Source organism: Alosa alosa, chromosome 15 (genome assembly GCF_017589495.1).
Source record: "Alosa alosa isolate M-15738 ecotype Scorff River chromosome 15, AALO_Geno_1.1, whole genome shotgun sequence".
Taxonomy (NCBI): domain Eukaryota; kingdom Metazoa; phylum Chordata; class Actinopteri; order Clupeiformes; family Clupeidae; genus Alosa; species Alosa alosa.
Window position 1 is genome coordinate 12,107,399 of NC_063203.1, and position 26,904 is coordinate 12,134,302.

Below are 26,904 nucleotides of genomic sequence, written 5' to 3' on the forward strand. Positions count from 1 at the left end.
TTAATTAATGACTATGAGTAATAGGCTACTTATTTTAAAAATGGTCAGCACTCAGACTTCAAGTTCTGTTCACAACTGAAGTAGGCCTAAGACACTGTAGGCCTACACTGAAGAACAATGGCTTCACTTCAGAAGTTACTTCCTTAGCGGATGACTGAAATGGGGTCTTGAACGGATGCAGAGACCCTTCCCTTCTCTTATCTGGGTTTGCATTGAGATTTTTCACATCGTCACGTGATAGCAAATTGTGACCCGATGAAACAAACAAACAAACTCTCTTCCAAGATTTATTTTACTATCGCACATTGGTTCATACAAGGCCAGTCTTTGGGTTTTCTCAAGGGCGGGTAAGGAGAGAAAAAGAGAAAGGCCTGAGGAGATAAAAGGCAGGAATCACTGGGGTGTTGCACTTGAGGAGGTCCCCTCTCAGTTTTGTCCCATTATTTATAAACAAGGCCACAGCTGGGTGAGATCACTCCCCGCAGGCCGGGGAGATTAGCAATATAGAGACCACTGCCCCCCTCTGCCTAAGCCCCAACAGGAAGAACTGATAGCAAGAGTCTGCCTGCCAGGCACTCCTCCGTGATAAACAGAGTTCAGGGAGAGAGAGGGTGAGTTGGGGGGTATGGTTCTGAGTTCTGAGTGTGAGAAGTCATTACAGGACCAGTCAGAGAACTTACCCCCCACACACACACAGATACGTGCAGCTTCGACTGAAGACCCCCTGACACCCACTCCCTTTGTGTGAGCTGCCGTTTTCGACTGCGTTTCCTGTCAGTTACACACAATAGGAAGTCAATTTAGAGCAGTGCCAGGGACAGACATACAGAGAGAGAGAGAGAGAGAGAGAGAGGTGTATAGAACCACAGTCATTCCGATGCCCACAAATGGCAAAAGGCCTTAGAGAGACCTCAGTGTACATACAAGAGAAAAGAGAAGAGAAAATTATGGAAACGAGACGGCAGAGATAACGTGGAGCTAGCCTGAAACAGAACAGTCAGTCACCACAGCGTTAGATTAGCGTGTCAGGGATAGGAGCACATGACGTAGGCCTAGGTCTGACATGCTCTAGCCTGGAAAACACTCGGGGTAGTCAGTGAGGTCATGGCCAGAACTAAACCTTTTTAATGAAATCTAATGTAGCGCTTAGCAATATATTGTAAATGATACACGTTGAAATGTTTTATGTTAGGGTGATGAAAAGACGCCAAGATAATGGCTAATACGACTTCATTTGTCCATGACTTCCCTGAAAAAGCTGGCCTGCAGAGACGGCGAGCGAGGCCAAAAAGCTCTGGGAATCCTCCGGGGCCGCTTGCGTAGGGTGGCCTGCTTTGTGTCGGCTCCACGCTTTAAGATAAGAATTCAAAACAACCCTGCCCTTCGATGAACACTCCAGCGTTATCTCAGGACTGGACAGCAGTGAGGTCACCCCCACAAGACCAGGCTCTGACACCCCACTGTGGAGAAAGTCAGAACTGCACTTTTCATAATCAGAAAGCTGTCGTTCATATTGATGGGTAGGCGATTACAACAATTTATAGAGTAACATATCCCCCAACTGTGTGCTATATCATAAAGTTTTCGTTTATTGTTACATTTTGTAGTACTGTTTCAATGTTTACATTGATAGTATGATATTGTAAATATAGTTTATAACATGATAATGACATTATATACAATATATTACTGAGTGTCATTATTGTCAAAATTATTGACATCAACAACAATATATTTCAGTAGGATTACTTCAGTTTTTAATATATTTAATATCATACTTGATGACATGTAATGAAAACAGCAATGCCATTGTACCACAAGTCCACCATTGAAGTCCAACATCAGTTAAGAAATGTATAAATAGCCTATACGACTATACTGTATGGTAGTCTACACAACAATCCTAAAGTTTTATGAAACCTTGGCCTATGTTACCTCCATCAATGTCATTCCAACAGTCTACTGAAGCCTGATTTGATCTTTGTAAATGCTTCACCAAGTGTGACTTACTCTGATACAACTAAAGTGCTTGGCATGAATTGTGTAAAAGACACTTTTAAAATTAAGTTTACAATGGCACATGTTGGCACATACATATCAGAAATTCAACATCCTTAGCAGTGTCAACCATCTATTTTACTATGCTAAAACATTAAAAACAACAAACAATTGTACTATGTGGAAAACATATTCTCAAAATCCCCCATTTATTCTATTACAACTAGGCTATTACACAGAACACAATACACACAGCAACAGATATGAAACCTGTAGAGGCTATGAAAGCTACTGACATCCTCAAAGTATTATAAACAGTCAGAACAGAAAGGTTTCTTTGCAAAAAAAAATGTTGTTAGGCTGGCAATAATGTGAAACCCAAAGGAGATCTAAGGAGTCAGCACAACAATGTCCCTAGTTGACTCTAGTGACATTGATTAATACGTGTGAGTGGGGTTCACCACATTTCTGGTCTGTTTGTGCATTTCTTTTTATGTGTTTTCAGCAGCAATGCAAGCTGTCTTGTCTTAGGCACAAGTCACAGCAGAGCAGACGTTTGCCACTCAGTCTACGAGAGGTACTTTTAAAGTAAGCACTGAAAGCTGCCCTCGTCTCTTTGAGCTCTCCCGAGTTAAAGATAGAAATGTAATGCCTGTGCCCGGCCTCAGAGGAGCGCATTAAAGAGAGCTAGGTATTCTAGAGTCCAATAAACAGTTTGAAATAGCCATGGAATTAAAAACATGGTTGTTAGACAGGCCACTGGACACTTCAATCGGTCCTGAAAGAGCATGTACCCCAGTAGGCATACCAAAACACAGCAGAGTAAGGTCCCCTCACCAAAACACACTTTAAATAAGATATACCAATACACACGTTAAACAAGACATTAGCCACACAAATGAAGACTGGTGCCGAACACGCCATTGGCACAAAAGAGCTTTGTAGTCAGTTATGAGTAGGGTGTGTGTGTGTGTGTGTGTGTGTGTGTGCAAAGATTAGGGCCACAGCCCTGGCACAGACTGATACCCCACTGGTACCTCCTAACAAATGACACACACTTTTATCTGTCTCTCAAAGACATTAACTGGAGGGAGAAGGGCAGCGTCATTAGTTTGAATATAGTGATGTGGAAGCCAGGCCTGCCACTGTAAATCTGCCCAGGAGGGAGTAATGTGATCGCGATGGTCGATTGCAGCTGTGGAGGGGCACGTAGGCAGCAGGCAGCACTTTGTGTTTTGGCCAAAGGGCGCCAGGCATTTACCCAGGGCTCAGGTGGCCACTGACGCGGGTGTGGGGGGGGGGGGGCGGAGGGGCATCTGCATCAGGCGAATTATTCACTCAGAATGCACCTCGCGTTCAGGTTCACATCCTGAAGGGCCCTGGCTGCTTTTATGCTTCCTCTGTCCATATGAGTGTGAATGCTACAAAGGAAGGATAATGAATATGGGGGTAGAAGCTTTGAAAACCTTCTGGCCATCATGTGTCAAAGACTTTTTTTGTGTACACCGATCAATTGCGGATATGTAAGAAAACAACAAAAAAAGATCTTTTTTCAAGGTACAGTTAGATGTGAGAGGAAAATACAGAACAGAGAGACTAGCTTGCTGTGTGAACAGAATGTGATTTACCAAGCCTTGCTGGCACCACCATTAGCCAGACAGAATGATCTGTCACTACTGTCGGTGTTATTTCACTGGATGGTGTCCTCCAGTTAACTAACAAGGCTCCTCAATTACTCAAACCCCTCTCAGTCTATTTAATTTTTGATCATAATTACCCAGGTCTAACATATTACAGGTCTGTACCCTCTCAGTCATTGCCCCCCCACCCCATCATAATAACAATTGGCTGTAATGTTCTTACAAAGAAATGCTTTGTGTACATAATTCTGTAATGGATTCTACTAGCTGAGCCATGAGAATCAATAACAATAAGGTTTTTTTCATGTTCATATTTTTTTGCAAGTTTGGGTGAATTGATTTCACTGTTATATCACTGAGGGCAACTTAAAAGGACCTTTGGAATATTTGCCCTTTCTCAAGTTCAGCCTCTCTCTACATACCCCCCCTTTTCACATAGCTGCATTACACCTTTATATAAAGATATGGTATATATTTTCCTTTCCCTCTCTTCTCAGTCTCTTTCATCTTAACCTTTTGTGCAGGTGATCCCAGCTTGATGCTCAATTAGGTTTCCACGGAAACCTCACCTCAAGTGACTGTCCATCCATTCCCTGGCTCTCTAAGACACCAATCAGGCTCTCAGTGGCGGCGCCTAATACCATCACAACTCTTTCCCTCTGCTGTCCATTTCTCTCTGTCTCTCTCTCTTTCTTTTTCTCTCTCTCTCTCTCTCTCTCTCTCTCTCTCTGTCTCTCTCTCTCTCTTAAACCCCGGTGAAGGTGTCGGTGCATGTGGCGATGTCCTCCCGGACAGAGAGCGCCCGTGGCTGACCGGGCCGGTGGCCGCACCGGCGCAGCAGGAAGAGGCGGTGAGCAGCGGCGCGGTACTTCTTGGACATGAGGTTGTAGAGGACCGGGTTGATGGAGGCGCTCAGGTAGCACAGCACCATGGAGGCCACGTTGAAGTTCTGACTCAGGCGTGCCTCGTAGTAGTCGTTGGCGTAGGTGAAGAGGTTGCGGCCGATGTGATAGGGCAGCCAGCAGATGGCGAAGGCAAGCACCACCACGGCTGGAAAGGGATGGAGAGAAGATGGAGAGAGAGGAAGGAGAGATGTATGCATGTAAACAAGGTAAAGGGATGGAGAGAAGATGGAGAGAGAGGAAGGAGAGATGTATGCATGTAAACAAGGTAGGAGCTAGGAGGATGGAACACAGGAACTGAAACTTTATTTGAAAGTTTATTTGTAAAACTATTTCAACTGTTGGTTCCTCAAACTGCGTTGTCAGCTGTTTCAACTGCTAGTTCCAAAACCTAAATTACTCTCCATCTATATCTAACTTTCACTCTGAACCTATACCTTTAATTCTGATGTAGACCAAACAAGATTTTCTTTTAAGACACTAAATCGTACCACCAATTCCAGCCTCTCACCCTCATGACAAGTAACAACTTATACCTTCCACCTGTGACTGAGCAAACCCAGGCTTGGTCATTGGGGGTGAGTGGGTTTTGTCGAGTCTGGCAAGTCTGCGTGCTGATTGTATGGAGCTGTTGTCATCTCCAGCAGGAGGTTAGTGATTTAGTGACTCCATCTCCAGATTTCTACCCCTGCACTTGGATTAGGGCTCAGGCATTCCGGAGCATGGAAGCATGGAAATTCCTATTAGGGACTGATTTACGAGACCAACACCATACACCCCCCCACCACAGACACACAGACACACACACACACACACACAGCCCCCACAACCACAATTCAATCTGAGACTTAACAAACGTGGCATGGCGGCCTTGTTCTGCATGTCAGCCTAATGACCAACATTAATGTAATAGAAGATATGGTGAATTAAATATTTACAGACGGCAGAACAATGAGCTTTTGTCTGTTACTGTAAGGAAACCCCAGGGCCACAAATCAGCTGGCTAATCCGGTTGGTGCCAAATAAACCAGATGTTTATAGAGTGACAACTGAAGAGGAGGTTTTAGGGGAATAGGGCAGACATCTTGGTCTGTTTAGCGGCGATGTCTGCAGATCAAAAAAACAATCAAAAATCATCAAAATGCTAAATGGAAAGTAGTGGAAGATAATGCTTAACTATGATCCACTCCGGAACTCTTTCGTATGTTCTTTTAACATGGAAGATAATCCTTAATTATGATCTACTCCGGAACTGTTTCTTATGTTCTTTTAACACGTAAAGAGGTAAAGGTTGGCCTTTGTGTTGACAGCGTGCATGTTGTAGGCGTTGTGGGAGCGCAGTACACGTGCACGAAGAAGAAACAGATGTGCTGCTCTCCTACGCTCTCTACACACCAAGTTACAGATTTAATTAAAGCAATATCCCACTTGTGTCAACGCTTTCACACATTCACTCATTTGCAAAGGAGATCCATGCACACACACACACACACACTCTCTCTCTCTCTCCCACACACACACACAATATTTCTAGGTGCTACAAACATATACCTCTATATGTACAAGGCACCTATATATGTGGTGCACACACCTCTATTTTTGGGTAGCTAAGAATAAGTGACGGGTGTGTGGAGCTACAGTTGCTATTGGATGTTATTATGTCTTTTCAGCCTCAACTCTTAATTTAGTGTGAATATCCATTTCAATTATCACCAGAAAATGTGTTACGATTCATAATAAATTTCACATACTCTGTCTCAATTTCTCCCTCGCTCTTTCTCAAACACACACACTTGCTCACCTCCCAGGGTATTTCATTCATTCATCCATTCACTCACTCATCTATTTCTTTCTATTTTCCTTTCTTTCTATTTGCACATCAATGAACAATAGTGTGCCACCTGTTAATGAGTGTGATGGCATTTTCCTGTAAGCAGTGTTTTTTCAGTACTTCTCACATTATGGCACACAGTGAATCTCTCATTCAGGGCCTGTCTCTCTCACGTATCGTTCATCTACGTCCATCCAGTGTTACCTCTACTCATCCACACACTTTCTCCCTACCTTCTTTAATGTCCTCCATCCATCCCTCCATCCACCTCTCCATCCATTCATCCCTCACTCACCGAGTATTTTGATGGTCTGCCGGTGTGACCTGGCCCTTACCGCTGCGCACGGCCCTCGCAGCTCCTCCATCTTGCTCTTCCACAGCTTGCGCCCGATGGAGCCGTAGAGGAAGAGCAGGCACAGCATGGGCCCGAAGAAGTAGATGGTGGACACCCAGATCATGGTGTTGAGGAGGCCCGAGTCGATGGCGTAGCTGGTGGGCACGCACTGGCGCGTGCTGTCGTCCGCCAGCGTAGCGTTCTTGTACTCCACGCCGACCAGCAGCAGCATTGGCGAGGCCGAGAGCAGCGCGAACGCCCACAGCGCCAGGATGACCAGCTTCACGCGGCGCTTGGTCACCACCACTTTGGTGCGCAGCGGGTAGCAGATGGCCAGGTAGCGCTCCATGCTGAGCGCCGTGATGTGCAGGATGGTGGCGTACGTGCAACCCTCGTTGATGTAGTGGTAGATGCGGCACACCAGCGGGCCAAACACCCACGGCTCGTACTTCCACACGCGGTAGAGGTCAAAGGGCAGGCTGAAGAAGATCAGCAGGTCTGACACGGCCATGCTGGACAGGTAGAGGTTGGTGGTGGTCTTCATGTCCTTGAAGCGCTGGATGATGAGGATGGTCATGGTGTTGCCCACCACACCAACCAGGAAGAGGAGCAGGCACACCACAGTGACCGGGATGAGAGTGGACGCAGGGAAGAGCGAGTCGACATAGTAATGATAGTCCGTGTAAGGGTCATCGATCATCCTGGCGGGGGATTGGTCCCCGGCTCCAATGCTGGGATGCAGGTTCACCGGAATGCCACCGGGAGTGACGCGCACTCCCCCGTCTAGTCGCATACAGAGGACACCAGCAGAGCTGAAGCTGAAGCTTCTCCCTTCTCCTCTCTTGATCTTAAATCCCACTTTTTCAGAGCAGGCAGTCCTCCACACAAACTTTAAATGTGGTGCTCCAAGTCACAGGGAACCTCTAGACGTCCAACATCACCATCTACTGAAGAGACTCACTCAAAGGAATACCACACAATCTTCCTCTCTCCTTCCTCCTTCAGCTGAGATGCTGAATGGGACCTAGAGGAACCGACGGGGACACAGACAGTTCCGTGCAGACCTTCCTCAGTGGCTGGGTTTCAGGAGCTTGAGTAGGGAGCAGGTCACCTTCCAGTCTGAGCTCGGCAGCAGCAGCTGTGGAGTATGTGAGCGGCTCGCAGTGGACTTGCCTGTGCGCCGGGTCCATCAACAAGTCTAATTCTTAATCAAATAGAGCCACTGCTGGAGGAGGAGGAGGGGTAGGGGGGAGGAGGAGGAGAGAGGGGGAACAACCAAGCAGAACAGAATGGGGGTATGAGGGAGAGAGGGAGGAGAGGACAACAGAAGGGGTAAGAGCTTTTCTTCATGTATCCATCAAAACCCTATAGAATTACCCTATAGCATTATTCTTCAGATCTGGATTTCCAATTGAATTGAATTGGAAATAACACAAAATAACATTGCCAATTTAAATAATATGATTCAAGCACAGCTCATACACTGTCACTTGCATGGCCGCAACCAGCTACAAGATAAAAAGCAATCTGCAAAGGGGGCAGCCATACATTTATTCCACATTGTTAAAACCACCATTAAAGCCATTATGAACTACTTAAATAACATATTTGTATTTATATAAGCCAAAGGAGCAGTCCTATTCTCCAGTAGTGGCATTATCAGCAATGCACTATCAGCCTGCCACTGTTTGCCATCCTATATTCCCTGATGATGTGTGTACATGCACAATCTCTTCTGGAGATAAAAAAAAAAAAAAAGAACGCAGGACGCTTGCCAAGTGTCCTCTCCACTCCTCCCGTCACGCCTCGCTGGATGCGGGACAGTGGAGTGGCTCTCTCCCCTCTTCTGTGTCAACAGGTACACCGAAGGAGGACAGTGAGGCATTGACAACAAAAACAGACAAGGGGAGAAGTGTGGTCATATCTCTGGCTATTCTGGGAAGCGACCATTTGAAGGGGCTGTGAGGAGAGAGCTTCTCTGTGTCTTCGAGTATGATCGGGTTCGTCAGGCCAAGTGGCTAGGGTTGCTCTTTACATATGAGAGCTCAAACAAACAGAATGTACGTAAAACCAAAAAAAAAAAACAATGAACTCTGTCTCCATTATTCTGTCTCTTGCATGCAGTTGTCCCTTCCTGACAAACTTGTGTAACCTGGTGGGTCTGGGTCTGTTTGGAGTTTACCTAAAGAACATGTCTATCCAGCTCTTTGTGGCCATGTTGTCTTGTTTGTTTCTCAGGGGTGGGGGTGGGACTTCATCTCTGACAGCACTGGACTGGTCCACCATTCTCAAGCAAACAAAGTCTTTGTAGGTGGGGGGAAAGGAGAAAAGAATCAGAAAGACAAAAAAAAAGCATCACCCCTCAAACAATCCTTCGCTTAGGCTTAGAGAGGCGAAATAGGAGACCAAGGAGTGTAGAGGCCAAAGATGCAGTATTTAGCACCAGAACTCGTCTCTAACAAGTCAGAGGGGGTCATTTGCTACTGACAGCACAGCAGCAGCAACCTGGCTTGCTGGGTGAGGAGCTGGCAAAGGAACATTGAGATTTGTAGCCAGGCAGGGAGAGGACATGGTGGTCACTCATGTGACACAGAGGTCCATTTATTACGCTGATTGCTGCTGGCAGGCTTGACAGGACATACATCCTCAACAAGGATGTTTATATGAAAGTGGCGCGACAAGGATGTTTATATGGAAGTGTCACTGTCCCGTTGGGCTGTTCAAATGAATTCTGCACTGATGAATTGGAAGAGATGACAGGTGCTTTGCAGAGGATAAAGAAAAACACAGTGGTTACGGTCATTATGTTCAATGGTTATAAAAATGGCATGTCTTTTTTTTCCCCTATATATTTTTATGACCGAAACTGAGAAAGAAATATACAGTAAAACATTAGAAAATATTTACTGTATAAACACAGTTAAACCCACAGAACCCAAAATTAAACATTAAACAACTGGGACATTGCTGTTTTCTATCTTGGTATGTAATACCTTGTCTATAACTTGCATACAACTCTACAAAACCCAATAGAGGCTTTGACTGATCAAAACCATGAAACTGATTTAGAGTCAATTATTTATGATGGACTGATGAAGAAATATGTTGACAATGAAGAATTATAAATCTTTTATTGTGCATGGATCTTCTGTAGATATCATGGCTATACAGATACGCTTTAGATACATATTTATGATTATACATTTCTTTTATTTCATAACGAACAGTTTAAAGTGATATGTCTGGTTTTATGTAGAGTATAACAAATCTCTCATTTTGGAATGTACGGTGTATGAGGTAACTGCAAACATTAAAATTACATAAAAATGGTCTCATTTTTTTGTGCATATTTTTTTTCTTTTTGTAGCTTCCTTTCTCCCGCCAGCCAATAGTAGGGGGGTCTACCATGGTGAGGGGAGGTGCTAAAATGGCACATATGTTGCAATTACATTTTTTAAATCACTATCAAAAATAGGAATTTGAGACATTGCAGAATATCTAGAAGACCAAATCATGTAATTCTTTTGTTTTTTTTTAAATCATCCAAGACTTCTTGCAAAGTATCTGTTGTACTTGTTTTTAACTGTTGCAACAGCAATGGCCGTTCCCATAACCAAACACATCACAAAAACCCTACTAGCAGACTGCTACACTGTATGTGTTTTCCGCATTCGCAATCACTCACAAAGACTTAAACACAGAGAAAAGGCAAGTGTTAGATTTCACAGGAATTACATGACGAACGAGCACATGGTTTCACTGCTGTCTTTCTGATTTGCATTTCTGCACAACACATTTTTTTTCTTTTTTTTTAACGATTTTCTTTCTCTGGACAGAATTAACTTAAATTATCTTCCGATATAAAAAAATAAACCTCAAATGCATAGCCCTATCCCTCTCCGAACTCACCCCACCCACACCACCCTATGCCAACCAACAGGGGGACCAAAGGATTTCACAAAATGAATATTAAATTCTATAATTAGATACTCTTGTAATTATCTTGTACAGTACATCAAAATTAATATAGCTAAAAAAAAGTAAAATTAACATAATCAGTTTAAACTAAAGTTAAAAATAATAAATGAAAACTTAACCAAAAATGCTAGTTGATTTGAATTTAATCAGCGAGCTCCTGAAGTCATTTAGATTTGTCTTCTTCTTTTAATTATAACAGTTTCATATACCAGTTTCAAAGACTTTAATATATTCAATAGAACTACAATTTTTAAAACACCCAAGACAGAAATAGGACTTTGCACAATCCATCTGAGAGCAGTTCCAGCTATCGCATCACAAGCTGGTGATGCATTCAGTCAAGTTTCATCTCACATCCCTTCACTAAGGTGCAGATACCAAAGAGGAGTTTCCGGAAAGCGTACTTTTTTTTTTTCATATTCTTTTTTTCTCTTCCTTGAGCTGAGCAAATGTTTTGGAGCAAAGCAGCAGTTGTATAACTGTAAAAACAAGCTACAGTAACTACTTGATATTAAAAAATAACTCTTCTAAAGTTCTCTTTTCTTGTTAGATTGGTTCTCATTTTTGATTTTTTTTATTGTTTTATTGTTTGTTTGTTTGTTTGTTTTGTCTATCCCCACTAAACCCCGTCATAGGTTATTCCCACTTTGGGAGTGACGGCCCTCCGTGTTTCTTCACTGTACAAAAATATACTAAACATTTATCTAGTCATTTTTGCATCCTTACACATTCGGAACATCAAAAAGGTCGGAAAGTGCTAAATGAACGTTCTACAACGCCTCGACGGGCCATGCTGCGCCTCTTACGGGTTCCTTCCTGTTTGTGAACTCCTCTCCCAACATTTGGGGGTCATGACGTGGGGGAGGAAGAAAGGGAAAAGGGAGGTGGGGGGTTCACAAGTCCTTCTGGGGGCCGTCGGGCAACCCCGCGGCTTCTTTTTTTTCCGTCGTATGGGGTGGCTGTCTCGCGCATGTGCCTCGGAGATGAGCGCTCCGAGAGTCTGCCAGCACAGTGCCCACAGTCCCTTCTGTCTCAGTCCCATACGAAAAAAAAATAACCCCACAAACGCTTTCTCGAGAAAGGGGCAGCCAAGGCCAGTGGGCCAGGCCTACAAAACCGGTTGACCAATCAGAATTTCCCATACCGGAGCTAAAAAATACATATATATATAAATAACAAGATGCTTACATCTGCACATATATGGATATATACGTGACTGAAATATACGTAGTTAGGTGAATGAATGAGGAGATGAGATGGAGGAGATGAGATTCTGGAGCAGACAGTCATTCTCTGAACTGCTCTTACCCCCCACACACAACACACAGCCCTACTGAACCAATAGAGCTCCTTCGACAGTGTGAGAGAGAGAAAAGTGACAAGGGAGGGTGAAGGGAGAGATGGAGGGAGGGATAGATAGATGAGAAAGCGAGAGACACAAGAAAAGAGAGAGACCTCCTTTCCATTGTGGATGACTGAATCCCATGATGTAAAATAAGACAAAAAAATAAATAAAAAATAAAAAAGGAAAGTCAATGAATATAACGATAACAGTAAAGCAATAGAGAAATAAAGAGAAATAAAAAAAAAAAAAAAAAAAAAAAAAAACAAAGCCGTACAGACCATGTCGGATTGGGGAGGGGGTTTGCAGGGATTGTTTGTATGTATACATGGGGAGGGGTTTGTATGTATACATGTATATATTTATGTAGGGGTGTATCTGTGGTTTTTGTTTTCCTCTTTAGCACAATCCTTCACTTCTCCGTGGGCCAGTCTTTCACTTGATGACAAAGTACTGGATGACGAAGGCGATGAGGATGCCGCTGACGCCGAAGAGCAGGATGAAGATAAGCGTCAGCTGCTCGTCCGTCAGGCTACGCTTGGGCCGCCGCGACTCCGCTGCCCCCCGGGTGCCCGCCGCCGTGCCCGCCTCCGGGGGCGGCCGCTGGGGCGGCAGGAAGACGGTGGGACTGTAGGGGCCGGCCAGCTCGGGCGCGTCCTGGCACAGACGGTGGGCGCAGGCGCGGAAACGGTACTCGCTGGTGGCCTGAAGCCCCGACAGCATGTACGAGGACGAGCTGCCCTTATACACCTGAGATGGAGAGATCGAAGAGAAGAGCAGTATAAATGTGTGGCACTTCCAATGCATCACTGTTCACATTTGAATAATACAATGATATCTTCACCCACACATGTCCCTATACAATATATTTATGCTAAAGGGCAGGAAAACACTACCTATCGGGGAGGGAAGAAGCATTGATATATATATATATATATCAATGTCCCTCCCTGAAACACACAGAAGACAGATGAGGCATGAGACTGGCCAGTACTTTTCCATGGCACCCAACATCGAGAGAGAGAGAGAGAGAGAGAGAGAAAGTGTGTGTGTGTGTGTGTGTGTGTGCGTGTGCAAGCAATAGCTGATGTCAGGAAGGATTTACTGAGGACACTGTTGTCTTCACAAACACAACACTCTGCTGGCCAATTCTTCAGGTGTGGTGCCACATGCGCACACACACACACACACACACACGTGTACACAAACAAACACAGACACACATGCACCTTTGTCCATGAGCCAAAATTACATACAGGGAAAGGAAAGTGAGGTCTGCAGAGTCTTAAAGCCAAAAAATACAAACATTTTACAGTGGCACACACACACACAGACTTCAGGGATGACTCATACAGATGCAGCCTGTGTGTGTGTGTGTGTGCGCGTGCGTGTGCGTGCGCACATACATAAACGCTTGGCACCACCTGAGAGGAACAAAGTGTGCTGGAACTGAGGGTGGGGGGAGGAGGGCAGGAGAGGGAGATGGTGAGAGGAGGAGAATACAGAGGAGACAGAGGGAGGGAGAGAGAGAGAGAGAGAGAGGGAACAAAAAGGAGAGGGGCGGAGGCCAAAGAGGGAACTCTGCAAGTAAACGAGTAAACGAGTAAACACTACACAGATCCACAGAGGATGCCACCCAAAGCAGACCAGACAAACAGGGGAGGAAAACACAAAACATCTCACTCGAAATCAGCCCAAAAACCCCCAAACACTCCACACCGGAGAGGGTAAACAAAAACAGTCTACTCTAGTTAATCAACAACCAAAACAAACTCTTGGGAGGTTTTGGGTGACTTAGTCTGGCTTAGTTTGGATAAACAAACTTAATCCAGGAGATCTAAAGTTTTGGCTTTTCCACAGAAAGTGATTTAAATTGGTGGTGGGATAATCTCCAGGATGTGAGGGCGGATCACTTAAATAGGTGCCGTAACTGACTCACATATCCATTTCAACTGATCTTTTAGGAGACCCTTTAACCGGACTCTGACCTCTGCACCTTACTAGCACGTCTTTCTAAAGCCACACCCATCCCACTACTGAAGGAAACGTGTGGACGTTTCTGTTAAAAGTCATGCAAACAATCCAGCCCAGTGTTTCCCACAGAATTTAATTCTATTTGTGGTGGTAGGTTTGCAGAATTAACTTGAATGCAACCGTTTTTAACAAATTAGCGCAGCGTGGTTATGATGCTAACCAGATTTAAGCACAATTTAGCACAACCTGGAAAATTATTATGTGGTGGTCAATGTTGATATTGTGGTGGGCCGCCACAAATAAGTCAATGTATGGGAAACACTGCAGCCTTCTATCAGAAAGGTGAGCACCAGGACTGCACTAGCTGAGACTCTAGCTAACGGCTCTTTGAGCTCTTAGAGCTCTTTGCTGGGGCGAGCTATGGGGACATCCAGCCATTTCTACCTGTGGCCGTAGATAGCACACAGCTGTTGGGCGGCAGTTATGGGGGGATCGGAGATGAATGGCGCTGGAGATGGGCACTGACGGTGTCAGGGAGGACCATGCAAAATACGCCCGGATATGATATTCATTATGCCAGCTTTATTTCATTCGCTGGGGCTCCCATCCCAGGAGATTAGCATCACACCGGCATGACAAAGCGCCACCACTAACCGCCATTAGTCCACATTAGCATCCAGCGGGAGCGCCAACACCTGCTGTCCCTCAACCCCCCAACCCAAGCGGTGATGGAGAGTGGCCTTCAGGGAGCGATGGAGACAGCGGTGAGGAGGATGATGGAGGACATAAAGGGTACCATAAAGGGTACCAGAGTTCACAAGACCAAAGATCTGAACAGAGGAAATGCAGCAGAGGGTATTTTGGGTACAGCGGGAGCTGCCTTGTTGTACTACATTTCTTCTTCAAGGGTCACAGAAAGGGTAGCAGTGGACTATGGAACTGAGCTAACCCTTTCTACGCCAAGACCAATGTCAAACTAAACTCTGATGCTACTTGGATTGAACAGGGCGGGCAAGGGAAAGAATGACATCCCACACACATCGAATGGAAAAAAAGGATAGTATAGAGCAGGGGTTCCCAAACTTTTCCACGACAAGGCCCCCCAAATACCACTAGGTTCTGGCCAAGGACCCCCTTGATGTGTTATTAAACCCATCGACAATACTACAGCAAATGTAAAAATACATTAAGCTAATCCTAATAATTATTTTAGCCACAAGCACTTCGCGATGGAGCATACAGTGTGCAAAAATTGCATTTGGGGCTTTCTGCTATATGAGAGCCATCACTCTACTATTATTCCTAGTCATTATCATGGAAAATATAATGTTCAGATATGTGCCACATTATTACAATGGCATTGTTTAACAACCCTCATAGTAATAGGTATATTTTCAATATTTCAAATGTTGCTTTTATTTTTCCTTCCAACTTGCTGAGGCCCCCCTGGCACCCCTCATGGCCCCGGCCCCCACTTTGAAAACCACTAGTATAGAGTGCGTGCAGTAGACACTGCTCTCTTGTACCATCTGTCTCAATTGGTGCACAGGGAACACAGGGAAAACTCTTCAGCGCTCAAAACAGTAGTCTGACCATCATTAGTACTAATACTTGTATAATACCTTGGCTCACAGCATAAATAAATACATCACTGCCTTGGATAAATGCATTTGTGAAATTAAAATCACAACAAGTTATACATTAAAGACTCAAACATTGTCCAGGTTACCTGTTTGAACTCAGAGTTTCCCAGCATGCTCTGCAGGGTGTAGCTGATGGGGTCTCCCTTCATGGGCGACAGCGCCTCCCAGCTGATCTCACAGGATTGGTCGCCCACACGCTCCACTTTAGGAGCTGAAACACAAAAATCGTCACGGTTACTCAAGTAACCTCGATTCTCTGAGGGAGAATGCAAGACGTCAGTACTTCAAGGATGGAACGTGTTATCCCGGAAGCCATTTGACCCGAAAGAAAACACTTTAACAGCATGAACAAAATACACAGAAACAAGTATGTCTACATTCACATAAATATACACATCTAGTCTGAGCACAAATACGGCACATGTGTAACAAGAAAGAAAAAAGGGTTGGATAAGGGCAACGCTGAACGGCCGTTCTGTTTTCAGAATATCCTGTCCCTTGTCAAACCATCAGCATGCCACAGCACACAAAACGCTGACCAGGTGTTTCATCAGCCACCCACATACAGTAATACACAAATGAGTCAGCCAGCTAGCATTATGTTCAACTGATGAATCAGGAATTGGAAACAACATACGGTCACACACACACACACACACACACACACACACACACACACACACACACACACACACAGAGAGCTCTAAAGCTCTAAAATATGAAGTCCTAAGGGAGTGAACCCTTTTAAAGTGCTGCAGCTGGCTGGTCTTTACAGCGACACTGAACATTTCCGAAAGCTGAGAAACATCTGACTCTTAAAAAAAGGCTTTTAAAAATCAGCGAACCAACCACAATGACATGAAAAAATGGTTGTAAAAAGCAGTCGGAACTAGCACAAATGAAATGCTAGTTCAGGGATATGTTTTCTAGCTGAGAATGGCAGCAGTCAGATGTTACATTAAACCATAGATAGAAGATCACTATGCCATGTTGGGGACCAATACAGACAAATTAACAAACAAACAAACCAAAAGCTATCCATAGGTTCCTATCAATGCTGTGTTGCATGATTGCAACATGAAAGTAGCATGAGCAGCTTTGAAATTAACAGCACAAAGGTTTTTGGAATCACTTCTCTTACAAGGGCTGAATCTGGTACACTCACAGATGACAGAAGTCAGTATAGTGAAAAATCCTAAGCATGAACAACAGACACACCTGCGTGTGCGTGAGTGTGAGTGTGTGTGTGTGTGGTGGTAGCTGACTGTACCTGTAGGTGGTGTCTGGCTGCAGGTTCTGAGGATGTATCTGGTGATGGACTGTGTGTGTGTGTGTCTGACTGTACCTGTAGGTGGTGTCTGGCTGCAGGTTCTGGAGGATGTATCTGGTGATGGACTATGTGTGTGTGTGTGTCTGACTGTACCTGTAGGTGGTGTCTGGCTGCAGGTTCTGGAGGATGTATCTGGTGATGGACTGTGTGTGTGTGTGTGTGTGAACTGGTGAATGAGAGTGTGTCTGTGCGTGAGTGTGTGTGTGTGTGTGTGTATCTGACTGTACCTGTAGGTGGTGTCTGGCTGCAGGTTCTGGAGGATGTATCTGGTGATGGACTGTGTGTGTGTGTGTATCTGACTGTACCTGTAGGTGGTGTCTGGCTGCAGGTTCTGGAGGATGTATCTGGTGATGGACTGTGTGTGTGTGTGTATCTGACTGTACCTGTAGGTGGTGTCTGGCTGCAGGTTCTGGAGGATGTATCTGGTGATGGACTATGTGTGTGTGTGTGTATCTGACTGTACCTGTAGGTGGTGTCTGGCTGCAGGTTCTGGAGGATGTATCTGGTGATGGACTGTGTGTGTGTGTGTATCTGACTGTACCTGTAGGTGGTGTCTGGCTGCAGGTTCTGGAGGATGTATCTGGTGATGGACTGTGTGTGTGTGTGTCTGACTGTACCTGTAGGTGGTGTCTGGCTGCAGGTTCTGGAGGATGTATCTGGTGATGGACTGTGTGTGTGTGTGTCTGACTGTACCTGTAGGTGGTGTCTGGCTGCAGGTTCTGGAGGATGTATCTGGTGATGGACTGTGTGTGTGTGTGTGTGTGTGTGTGTGTGTGTGTGTGTGTGTGTGTGTGTGTGTGTATCTGACTGTACCTGTAGGTGGTGTCTGGCTGCAGGTTCTGGAGGATGTATCTGGTGATGGACTGTGTGTGTGTGTGTGTGTGTGTGTGTATCTGACTGTACCTGTAGGTGGTGTCTGGCTGCAGGTTCTGGAGGATGTATCTGGTGATGGACTGTGTGTGTGTGTGTCTGACTGTACCTGTAGGTGGTGTCTGGCTGCAGGTTCTGGAGGATGTATCTGGTGATGGACTGTGTGTGTGTGTGTATCTGACTGTACCTGTAGGTGGTGTCTGGCTGCAGGTTCTGGAGGATGTATCTGGTGATGGACTATGTGTGTGTGTGTGTGTCTGACTGTACCTGTAGGTGGTGTCTGGCTGCAGGTTCTGGAGGATGTATCTGGTGATGGACTATGTGTGTGTGTGTGTCTGACTGTACCTGTAGGTGGTGTCTGGCTGCAGGTTCTGGAGGATGTATCTGGTGATGGACTATGTGTGTGTGTGTGTATCTGACTGTACCTGTAGGTGGTGTTGCCTGGCTGCAGGTTCTGGAGGATGTATCTGGTGATGGACTGTGTGTGTGTGTGTGGCATCTGACTGTACCTGTAGGTGGTGTCTGGCTGCAGGTTCTGGAGGATGTATCTGGTGATGGACTGTGTGTGTGTGTGTGTGTGTGTGTGTATCTGACTGTACCTGTAGGTGGTGTCTGGCTGCAGGTTCTGGAGGATGTATCTGGTGATGGACTGTGTGTGTGTGTGTATCTGACTGTACCTGTAGGTGGTGTTGCCTGGCTGCAGGTTCTGGAGGATGTATCTGGTGATGGACTGTGTGTGTGTGTGTGTGTGTGTGTGTGTGCATCTGACTGTACCTGTAGGTAGGTGGTGTCTGGCTGCAGGTTCTGGAGGATGTATCTGGTGATGGACTGTGTGTGTGTGTGTGTGTGTGTGTATCTGACTGTACCTGTAGGTGGTGTCTGGCTGCAGGTTCTGGAGGATGTATCTGGTGATGGACTGTGTGTGTGTGTGTGTGTGTGTGTGTGTGTGTGTGTGTGTGTGTGTGTATCTGACTGTACCTGTAGGTGGTGTCTGGCTGCAGGTTCTGGAGGATGTATCTGGTGACGGCCCCGGTGAGGACTGGCTGCCTCTCCCCAAGGTCGATCAGGTAGGAGGAGGTGATCTACGGGCTCCGTGAGTGACTGTGGCATACTCCCCACCAAGTTTCCAGGTGGGGAGGGAGGCACGTAGGGGACTCCTCTTCGTCATCCTCGTCTTCATCGTCGTCCTCCTCGTCATCCTCGCTGATACCGGCGCTGCCTGGCTGGCTGCTCCACCACCATCTCGCTCTCCCGCAGGGCGTGGACCACGCTGACTGCCGCCGGCACAGAGCAGGGCGTCTGGCACAACACCACCTCGCTGAAAGGGCCCGCTCCCGCCACATTCAATGCCTACACACAGACACACACACAGACACACACACAGACACACACACACACAGACACACACACACAGACACACAGACACAGACACACAGACACAGACACACAGACACAGACACAGACACACACACCATAACTTCATGAATGAATTCAGTCAAAAAATCCACCATTATACTGATATGAAACAGTAACAGTTTAAACAGTAATTCCCGAGTATTAACCATATTGTGTATAAATCGCACCCATGTGTTTTATGCAAATAATAAAAAAAAAAAAAACAGTATATTGACTGCATCCATGTATTACTTTCTAATGAATCAGAATCAGATAGTGATTTAATAAGATATAAGAATGATGAAAATAACTACATTCCCATGTGTATTAACCTCATAGCTGAAGAAATTTAGCAAAATCAAAACATAAACCTCGGTTAATAATTGAGAAATACATAACTTTAATACATAATACATAATAATTATTAATATTTATTATAAATATATTTATTTAACATACAATTTCATTTTTTTTTGTTCTTTTGTTTCCACTAGCAGAGATCAGGAACCTTCTCTCACCACTAGGTGGAGGTAATGGTTTAGAAATCCAGTGCCATCCCACCCTTATTGAAATGCAGTGCTGATGGTTTTTATACTTCACAGCTGACAGGTAAAATATAGGTGACACAGGGATATGATGATATGTCTTTTTTTCATTGAGAAGGCGGACAGGCCTTGGCAAATGAAATCAGGAGTGTACTCAACCAGCTGACAACCTCTCAGCTGAGAGGGGCACAGAAAACTGTCGGCATGTTGGAGCCGTGTGTGTGTGTGTGTGTATGTGTGTGTCCCACCTGCACTCGGCAGAAGTAGTTGGTGGCAGGTAGGAGGCCCTTCATTTCATGGCTGAGAGCTGGTCCTGAGTAGCACACCTGCATACTTCCCTCAGCTGCACCCCACTCCAGGCGGAACTCTGTTACTGGAGCACCGTTGCTGGGGGGAGCCTAGAGAGGAGCAACAACAAAGGCAGGAAAAATATATATGAACATATAACAAAGAAGTAACCACAAACATTTGGGCCTCCATTGACCTCACAACAAATAGCATAAATAATTAATTTTATTTAATTTATTTATTAATTTAATTAACTAACTAGGATGCACATCTGTATAGCTTGCTTTACTGGTTTGGTATAGTAATCACACTCAATTAAAATTGACCATCACATTCAAGGTATATCATGCATCTTCAACCACCACACACATAAGTACATGAGGGCATATACAGCATTCGTGAAAAAGTTGTATCTTTAACATTAGTGTGTCAATATAATTTGATTTGTCTAAATACATACAAAAGCATTCTTTTATAAAGCCCTTTGCCAGTTCAAATGTGCCTACACCATCTGCACAGTGCTGTGTGTGGAGTGCGAGAGCCAGAACGCAGTGGTGTCTCACCTCCCAGCTGACCACAGCACAGGACGGGGATCTGCAGGTGACGTGGGGCGCTCGGCACTGCTCTGGGGCCCCCGGGCCTGTGGTGGCGTCTGACCGCTCCGAGAAGGGACCGTACTGCCAACAAACACACACACACACACAGATAAGTGAGTGAAGTACTACACAAACTACAGCATAAATCCTGATAATAATGGAAAAAAACACACACACATACACACACAGATAATATACAAACATGCAGTAATAACCTAGTCTCAGAGAAATTAATGAAATCACAATATGAAAATGAATTACAAAGACCCACACAAAATGATTCCTTACCCTGAACATGCTGTACAAATAAAAACAAACCCAATCTATTCTTTATCAATAAATTATCTCGCACGCACACACACACACACACACACGCCCCTGTTGTGGCCCTTACCCCTGCTTTGTTGGCCGCTCGGACCCTGAAGCTGTAGGTGCGCCCGGGCAGCAGGCTGCTAACGGTGCAGTCCAGCTCAGAGCCCTGGTACACCTCCCGGCCCTCCTCCGACTGGGCTGCACACACCTCCACACTGTAGCCACACACCGCACTGCCACCATCCACCTGGGGAGGGCCTGAGGGAAGAGGGGCCTGAGAGGGAGAGAGAGAGAGAGAGAGAGAGAGAGAGAGAGAGAGAGAGAATCAGAGACTTGCGCGCGCACACACAGTACATGTATACACCATCTTGACCAAATACCTTTTTACAGTCAAGTGTTTATGACAATGAGCTCCTATAGAGAGCACCATAGGCTTACATATAAATACATACAGCGCACAAGGCCCCCTTTCAATCACACACATGAAATCTGACAGACAGACAGACAGACAGACAGACAGACAGACAGGCAGATGGCAGGACTCACTCCAGCGCAGCTGCAGCTCTCGTGCTTTGGGTCGACCCGCCACTCTGGGGGGCTGACATGGACCAGGGGGGACGGCTGGAGTCTGTACCTGCAGGGGCTCCGACAGCTGTACACACACACACACACACACACACACACACACAGGATCAATTGAGTTGTCTAACCCAGGCTGTCCCCCTTACTGACTTTCCCAGCATTGTGTGGCTGATTCGCAGACAAAATCCAATCATGCCAACAATGTCTGTGCCAAAACCTGGCATATCCGTCAATTTGCTCGAGTGTGTGACAACGCTCTGAGTCATACAGGTTTGGAAGCAGCTACACAACACCGCCCCCCACCCTCCCCACAACCCCAAATCAGCTCATCTTTTTCAATCCTGTTAGTTAGTGTGCAGATGAGCTTGCTCCCCTTCACTGTCAGTCTCTCCGAAATCAGGCACCACGTGAGCCATCACTCACGTTAGGTCTCAGAAAGAGCGAGAAAGAGGGAGAAAGAGGGAGAGAGAGAGAGAGAGAGAGAGAGGAGAGGGAGGGAGAGGGAGAGGGAGAGGAGGGAGAGGGGGGGGGGAGAGAGAGAGAGAGAGCGTGCTAGAACGAGAGCAAGAGTGAGAGCGAGAGAGAACTCCTCACAAGGCCGTCACCAGCGTGAGTCACGCTGCTATTCCGGCGTGGCCCAGGCGCATAAATGCATGAGACAGCAGCCTGGACAGGCTGCCAAAGCAGCCGCTGCGGCTCCCGATTCCACCCGCCGCATTTATGAACTGGAAAGCAGGAAAGCCTGGGATTGTGTTCGCGGCTGCCTCCCAATTCACCAAATCCGCAGCTCCAGACACCGTGCCAAACTATCGTGTACACACAAACACACACACAGGCAAGAGTAGCGACGGCATATGGGTTGGAAACGGAAAGGGGGGCTGTTTACATTTGGTTGTAGTCTTTTCGCCCGACTGTGACTGTCCCGCGAGACCTTTTTTTACTGTCTATGCTTCAGACTCAAATATCGAGCGGTACTGTAGTTTAGTTAGTTAACAGGTATCTGAAAAAATAGTTCCACAATAGCAAAAAACACGGATTGAAATCATACATTGCGCCGATATATTTGTTTTTAATCATCAACGAACACCACTAACCACTCGGTGAGTTGCACAGTTTTGAAAACGAACCTTAAGGTTTGTTTTAAGGACATGTTTGTGCATACCTGTAGCCAGCCACTCTGAAGCGGTCAAAGGCGATTCTGAACGAGTCAGAAAGTTGAGACGGGACCCATCGTCAACATTTCTGTGTCCACCACTCTAGTTCATCCAAAACAAACCAGAAAAGGGACTCAAAGTGCGAAATACTGGAATTATCCTTTAAGGACTTGACGAAGAGACAAGTCGGTGAGAGCGTGGCTGGGTGGCGGGTTTCTGACTCACGATGGCGCTGCTGGTACATCATTGCACCTGACAGCACCGAGGAGGCGACCGACACACCAGTCACGCACCTCTCATGGGCTCTGGCGGGTGTGGGTGGGGGGATATAGACGTAGGCAGGCGAGCGGAAACAAGAGAGGAAACAAGCTCCCCTGCAGAGCCATCATCTACAACCCCAATCATCTCTACGCACTTTTATTCATCATAATGCTACCCACACCATGCTACACTGTGCTACAAGGACACTCAATATGAATTTCCTTTTTTACAACTCAGTATAACCTCTACGTTTGGGCAGCTACAGTTGCTCTGGTCTGTCACAAGCTAAACAGTGAAAACATTTGTTTATAACACGGCACGTCCATCTGTCATTGGGTTCATTTCACTGACCCACACTGGTTGTTACAATCGGCTATACTTTACGCATCAAAGGTAACGACATCATACAGCGTGTGGGGAGTTTCCACAGGCTCTGGGTATTTATAGCCTCCTCCCAGCTGTAGCTGGGTGGCCTGACCACGGCGCCCAGACGATCTGTTAACATAAGCATTTGGGATTGCTTACATAAGGGTGATATTTAGGCGTTTGGACCCCGAGCAAAGTGGGAAGCAAACAGAGATGAGAAGGTCAGGTCGTTTTTATGAGGTCCTCGTGAAGGTTTTACAGTAGCCACGCGCAGCCGCCAAGTGAGGAGGCAAAAAGACTCGCAGGGCTGCAAAGGCTGCAGGGCTGCAAGGGAGTCGTTTATGAGTCAATAAGGCTGCGCGCACCGTGGTGTAAAAGACTGCTGAGCCCACGGATGACTCGATAAATGGCCATTTTTACTGTGAGTAAGAGGTAGTGGCCAAGTAGGAGAAAGGGGACAGAGACGGAGTATATAACAACGAGACACAAAGAGAGGGGAAAGAGTGATATACCGTTTTATCTTCAGAGGAGAGATAGGGACAGGGAGGATAGAGGAGAGAGGGAGAGAGACAGAGAGTGAGAAAGAGATAGACAGAGGGAGAGAGAGAGCGAGTGACAGAGCAATAGCGAGTCCCAGTCACAGAGTTATTTTTCATGGGGTGCAGAAAGATCAAGATGGAGGGTGAGGATGAATATAAAGGAGAAGACCGTGATGGAGACAGAAAAAGAGAGAAAAGAGAAAAGAGAAAAGAGAAAAGTCAAGAGGAGACAGACAGCAGGAAGCGGTGAGGAGAAAGGGAACAGAGCTGGACTGCCAGAGAGGGAAAGACGGTCAGATTACCGTCTGTTCAATGTGGCGCCGTACAAGTGAGGGGATGTGTGATGGACGGAGGAGTGGATGTGTGATGGACAGAAAGGAGTGGATGTGTGATGGACGGAGGAGTGGATGTGTGATGGACAGAGGAGTGGATGTGTGATGGATAGAAGAGTGGATGTGTGATGGACAGAGAAGGGTATGTGTGATGGACAGAGGAGTGGATGTGTGATGGACGGAGAAGGGTATGTGTGATGGACAGAATGGAGATGTGATGGACAGAAGTGGGAGGTGGATGGACGGAGTGTAGATGGATTGTGTGAGTGGATGTGTGATGGACAGAGAAGGGTATGTGTGAGGACGGAGGAGTGGAGACTCACCGTGCTCTGGCCTCCCTCACTCTCACAGGACACTCTGGCCTGATAGGAGCAGCCTGGCTTTAGACAGTCACACACACACTCCATCGCAGAGCCACTGTACACCTCTTCCCATGTCGAACCTAGACACCCACACACATAAACAATTTGCATTGGCACAGGACAAACACAGAAACACACCACCAATGCATAATACACACACACACACACACACACTACTAGTACTCAGACTAGTACTACATTTCAGATCAAAGTTTGCAGACATCTCATCAGTATCCCCACCCACCTGTCAGACCTTCTGACATCTCCACTGTGTACTTTGTGATGTCTGAACCTCCGTTATCTTTGGGGGCATCTGAGAGAGAAGGAAAACATGGTTAAGATTGCACTCATTACTGCTGCACCTCCTCATCATCCTCCTCCTGCACTGGTAACCTGTTAACACCTCAGACTGCACCCTGTGTGTCTCATGATATCGTATACCACATGCTCTTGTGCACACAAATTAACTTAATTACATAAAGCAACACTTCAGCAGCGAGGCCATGATAATGCGCCTGCATATACAAACACAGACATACACACACACACACACACAAAATGAATACAGACCAACACAGACACACACACAGAGAAACAGATGGACAAACACACAAACATAAATAAAGACAGAAAGAGGTGGACACACAACACACACAGATACACAAACACTGGTCACCACTCACCCCATGTCAGGCGGAAGCTGGTGGGGTTGGCCTTGCCCCTGAGCGAGGGCCGGGGCGGACAGCCCGGTCGGTCTGGGGAGGTGATGACCTCCATCACAGGGCTGGGGTTGCTCTTGCCCTCAGTGTTGTAGGCCGCCACCTGAGGAGGGAGAGGAAGAGGAAGGGGAGGAGGAAGATCAGCAAAGGTACTGTGGTGGCCCACAGCAGGGCAGCACAGCCTTATCACACTGATACCAATCTCATTTGTTATAACAAAGAGAACATGAGTACATGGCAAATATGCCATCTCACATGCCATCTCAAACACACACAGACACACACACTTACAGTATACTTAACATAAACATAAACATGTGCTCTCACAAGCACATGCTCTCTTACCACACACATCGCATAGTACACCACACCGGTACATACACACACACACACACGCAATCACACACGCACACACACACACACCAGTGTGAATAATTGGGTGTATGCCAGAGCAGGCTGCTCGGTGTGTAATGGCTGATGTTATCAGAGGACTGGCCAGCCGAGGGCTTAGATGGGATTAATGAGAGTTTGTTTTCTGGGCCACACTGCTCAATTAATTCCCTTTCCGCTCCCCCCTTTTCCTCTCTCTCCTTCCATTGCAGTTTAAACTCTCAGGTCTGTCTCTCATATCACTCTCTTTCTTTTCTCTCTCTCTCTGACTCTCCATCTCTCCCTCCCTCCCTCCCCTCCCTCCATCTCTCGTCAATGCGCGAGACTCTGATGCTCCTGGCAACCAAACCGATTTGGCTGCAACAGGTGAAGGACGCCGCTTACCTCTGCCTGCAGTCTATTTATGAGTCATAGCATAGCACAGAGAAAAAGAGAGAGGGGGGGAAAGAGAGAGTGAGAGAGGGAGGGAGAGATAAAGAGAGAGGGGGGAAAGAGAGAGTGAGAGAGGGAGGGAGAGAAAAAGAGAGAGAATGAAGATGAAAGAGGACAAAGCAAAATCACCGGAGAGTGTGATCCAAGACAGAAAATAGACAGAAGGAGAAAGAGAGGCAGACAATGTTTTTTTTTGTGTGTGTGTGTGTGTGTGTGTGTGTGTGTGTGAGAGAGAGTGGAGTGTGAGTGTGAGAGAGAGAGAGAATGATAGAGCCAACCTAACCAGACAGAGAGACCTGTAGTCCCACAGACAGCACATTAAAGGGAGAGAAGCAGGGGCGTTTACCTCAATGTCACACAAGCCCAAATGACCACAGACATGCGGCGTGTGTGTGCATGTGTGTGCATGTGTGTGTGTGTGTGTGTGTGTGTGTGTGTGAATATGTAACGATGTTGAAGAGAGCATGTTGTTCTCTCTGTAGCCTGGCAGGATGACAACTACCATTAAAAGCATTAGACACATGACTCACATGCACACAAACACACAGACGCACACACACTTTCTCTCTCACACAGACACACATGCACACACATACGCGCAAAAACACACACACACACACACAGGCTTTTTTAATTAAAGTGCGGCCCTGGTGGGCATCTCTTACGCGGAACTTGTAGGTGGTGCTCCTGTGGAGGTTCCTGACTGTGCAAGAGAGCTCGTCACCGTCGTAACTCGGCTGGAAACCATAGCCCTGAGAGAGAGAGAGAGAGAGAGAGAGAGAGAGAGAA

The 26,904-nt window shown here is 46.2% G+C and overlaps 2 protein-coding genes across 2 annotated transcripts in view; both read right to left on the minus strand.

The window, feature by feature from the left end:
- Window positions 1-4,383: 4,383 nt before the first annotated feature.
- On the minus strand, window positions 4,384-7,895 carry mlnr (motilin receptor). Its single transcript, XM_048265210.1, has 3 exons — window positions 7,817-7,895; window positions 6,667-7,488; window positions 4,384-4,688 (listed from the first exon to the last, which is right to left on the minus strand). Exons 1-3 carry the CDS (start codon window positions 7,893-7,895, stop codon window positions 4,384-4,386), a joined length of 1,206 nt encoding a protein of 401 aa, XP_048121167.1.
- A 1,924-nt stretch (window positions 7,896-9,819) lies between these two features.
- fndc3a (fibronectin type III domain containing 3A) overlaps window positions 9,820-26,904 on the minus strand; it is a 58,888-nt gene continuing 41,803 nt past the window's right edge. Inside the window, 12 exon segments of the mRNA XM_048265211.1 lie at window positions 9,820-12,775; window positions 15,729-15,853; window positions 18,816-19,029; window positions 19,031-19,192; window positions 20,031-20,180; window positions 20,634-20,747; window positions 21,061-21,236; window positions 21,525-21,630; window positions 24,536-24,654; window positions 24,819-24,887; window positions 25,258-25,396; window positions 26,781-26,867. Coding sequence (XP_048121168.1) covers window positions 12,461-12,775; window positions 15,729-15,853; window positions 18,816-19,029; window positions 19,031-19,192; window positions 20,031-20,180; window positions 20,634-20,747; window positions 21,061-21,236; window positions 21,525-21,630; window positions 24,536-24,654; window positions 24,819-24,887; window positions 25,258-25,396; window positions 26,781-26,867 — 1,776 coding nt within the window. The 3' untranslated portion in view covers window positions 9,820-12,460.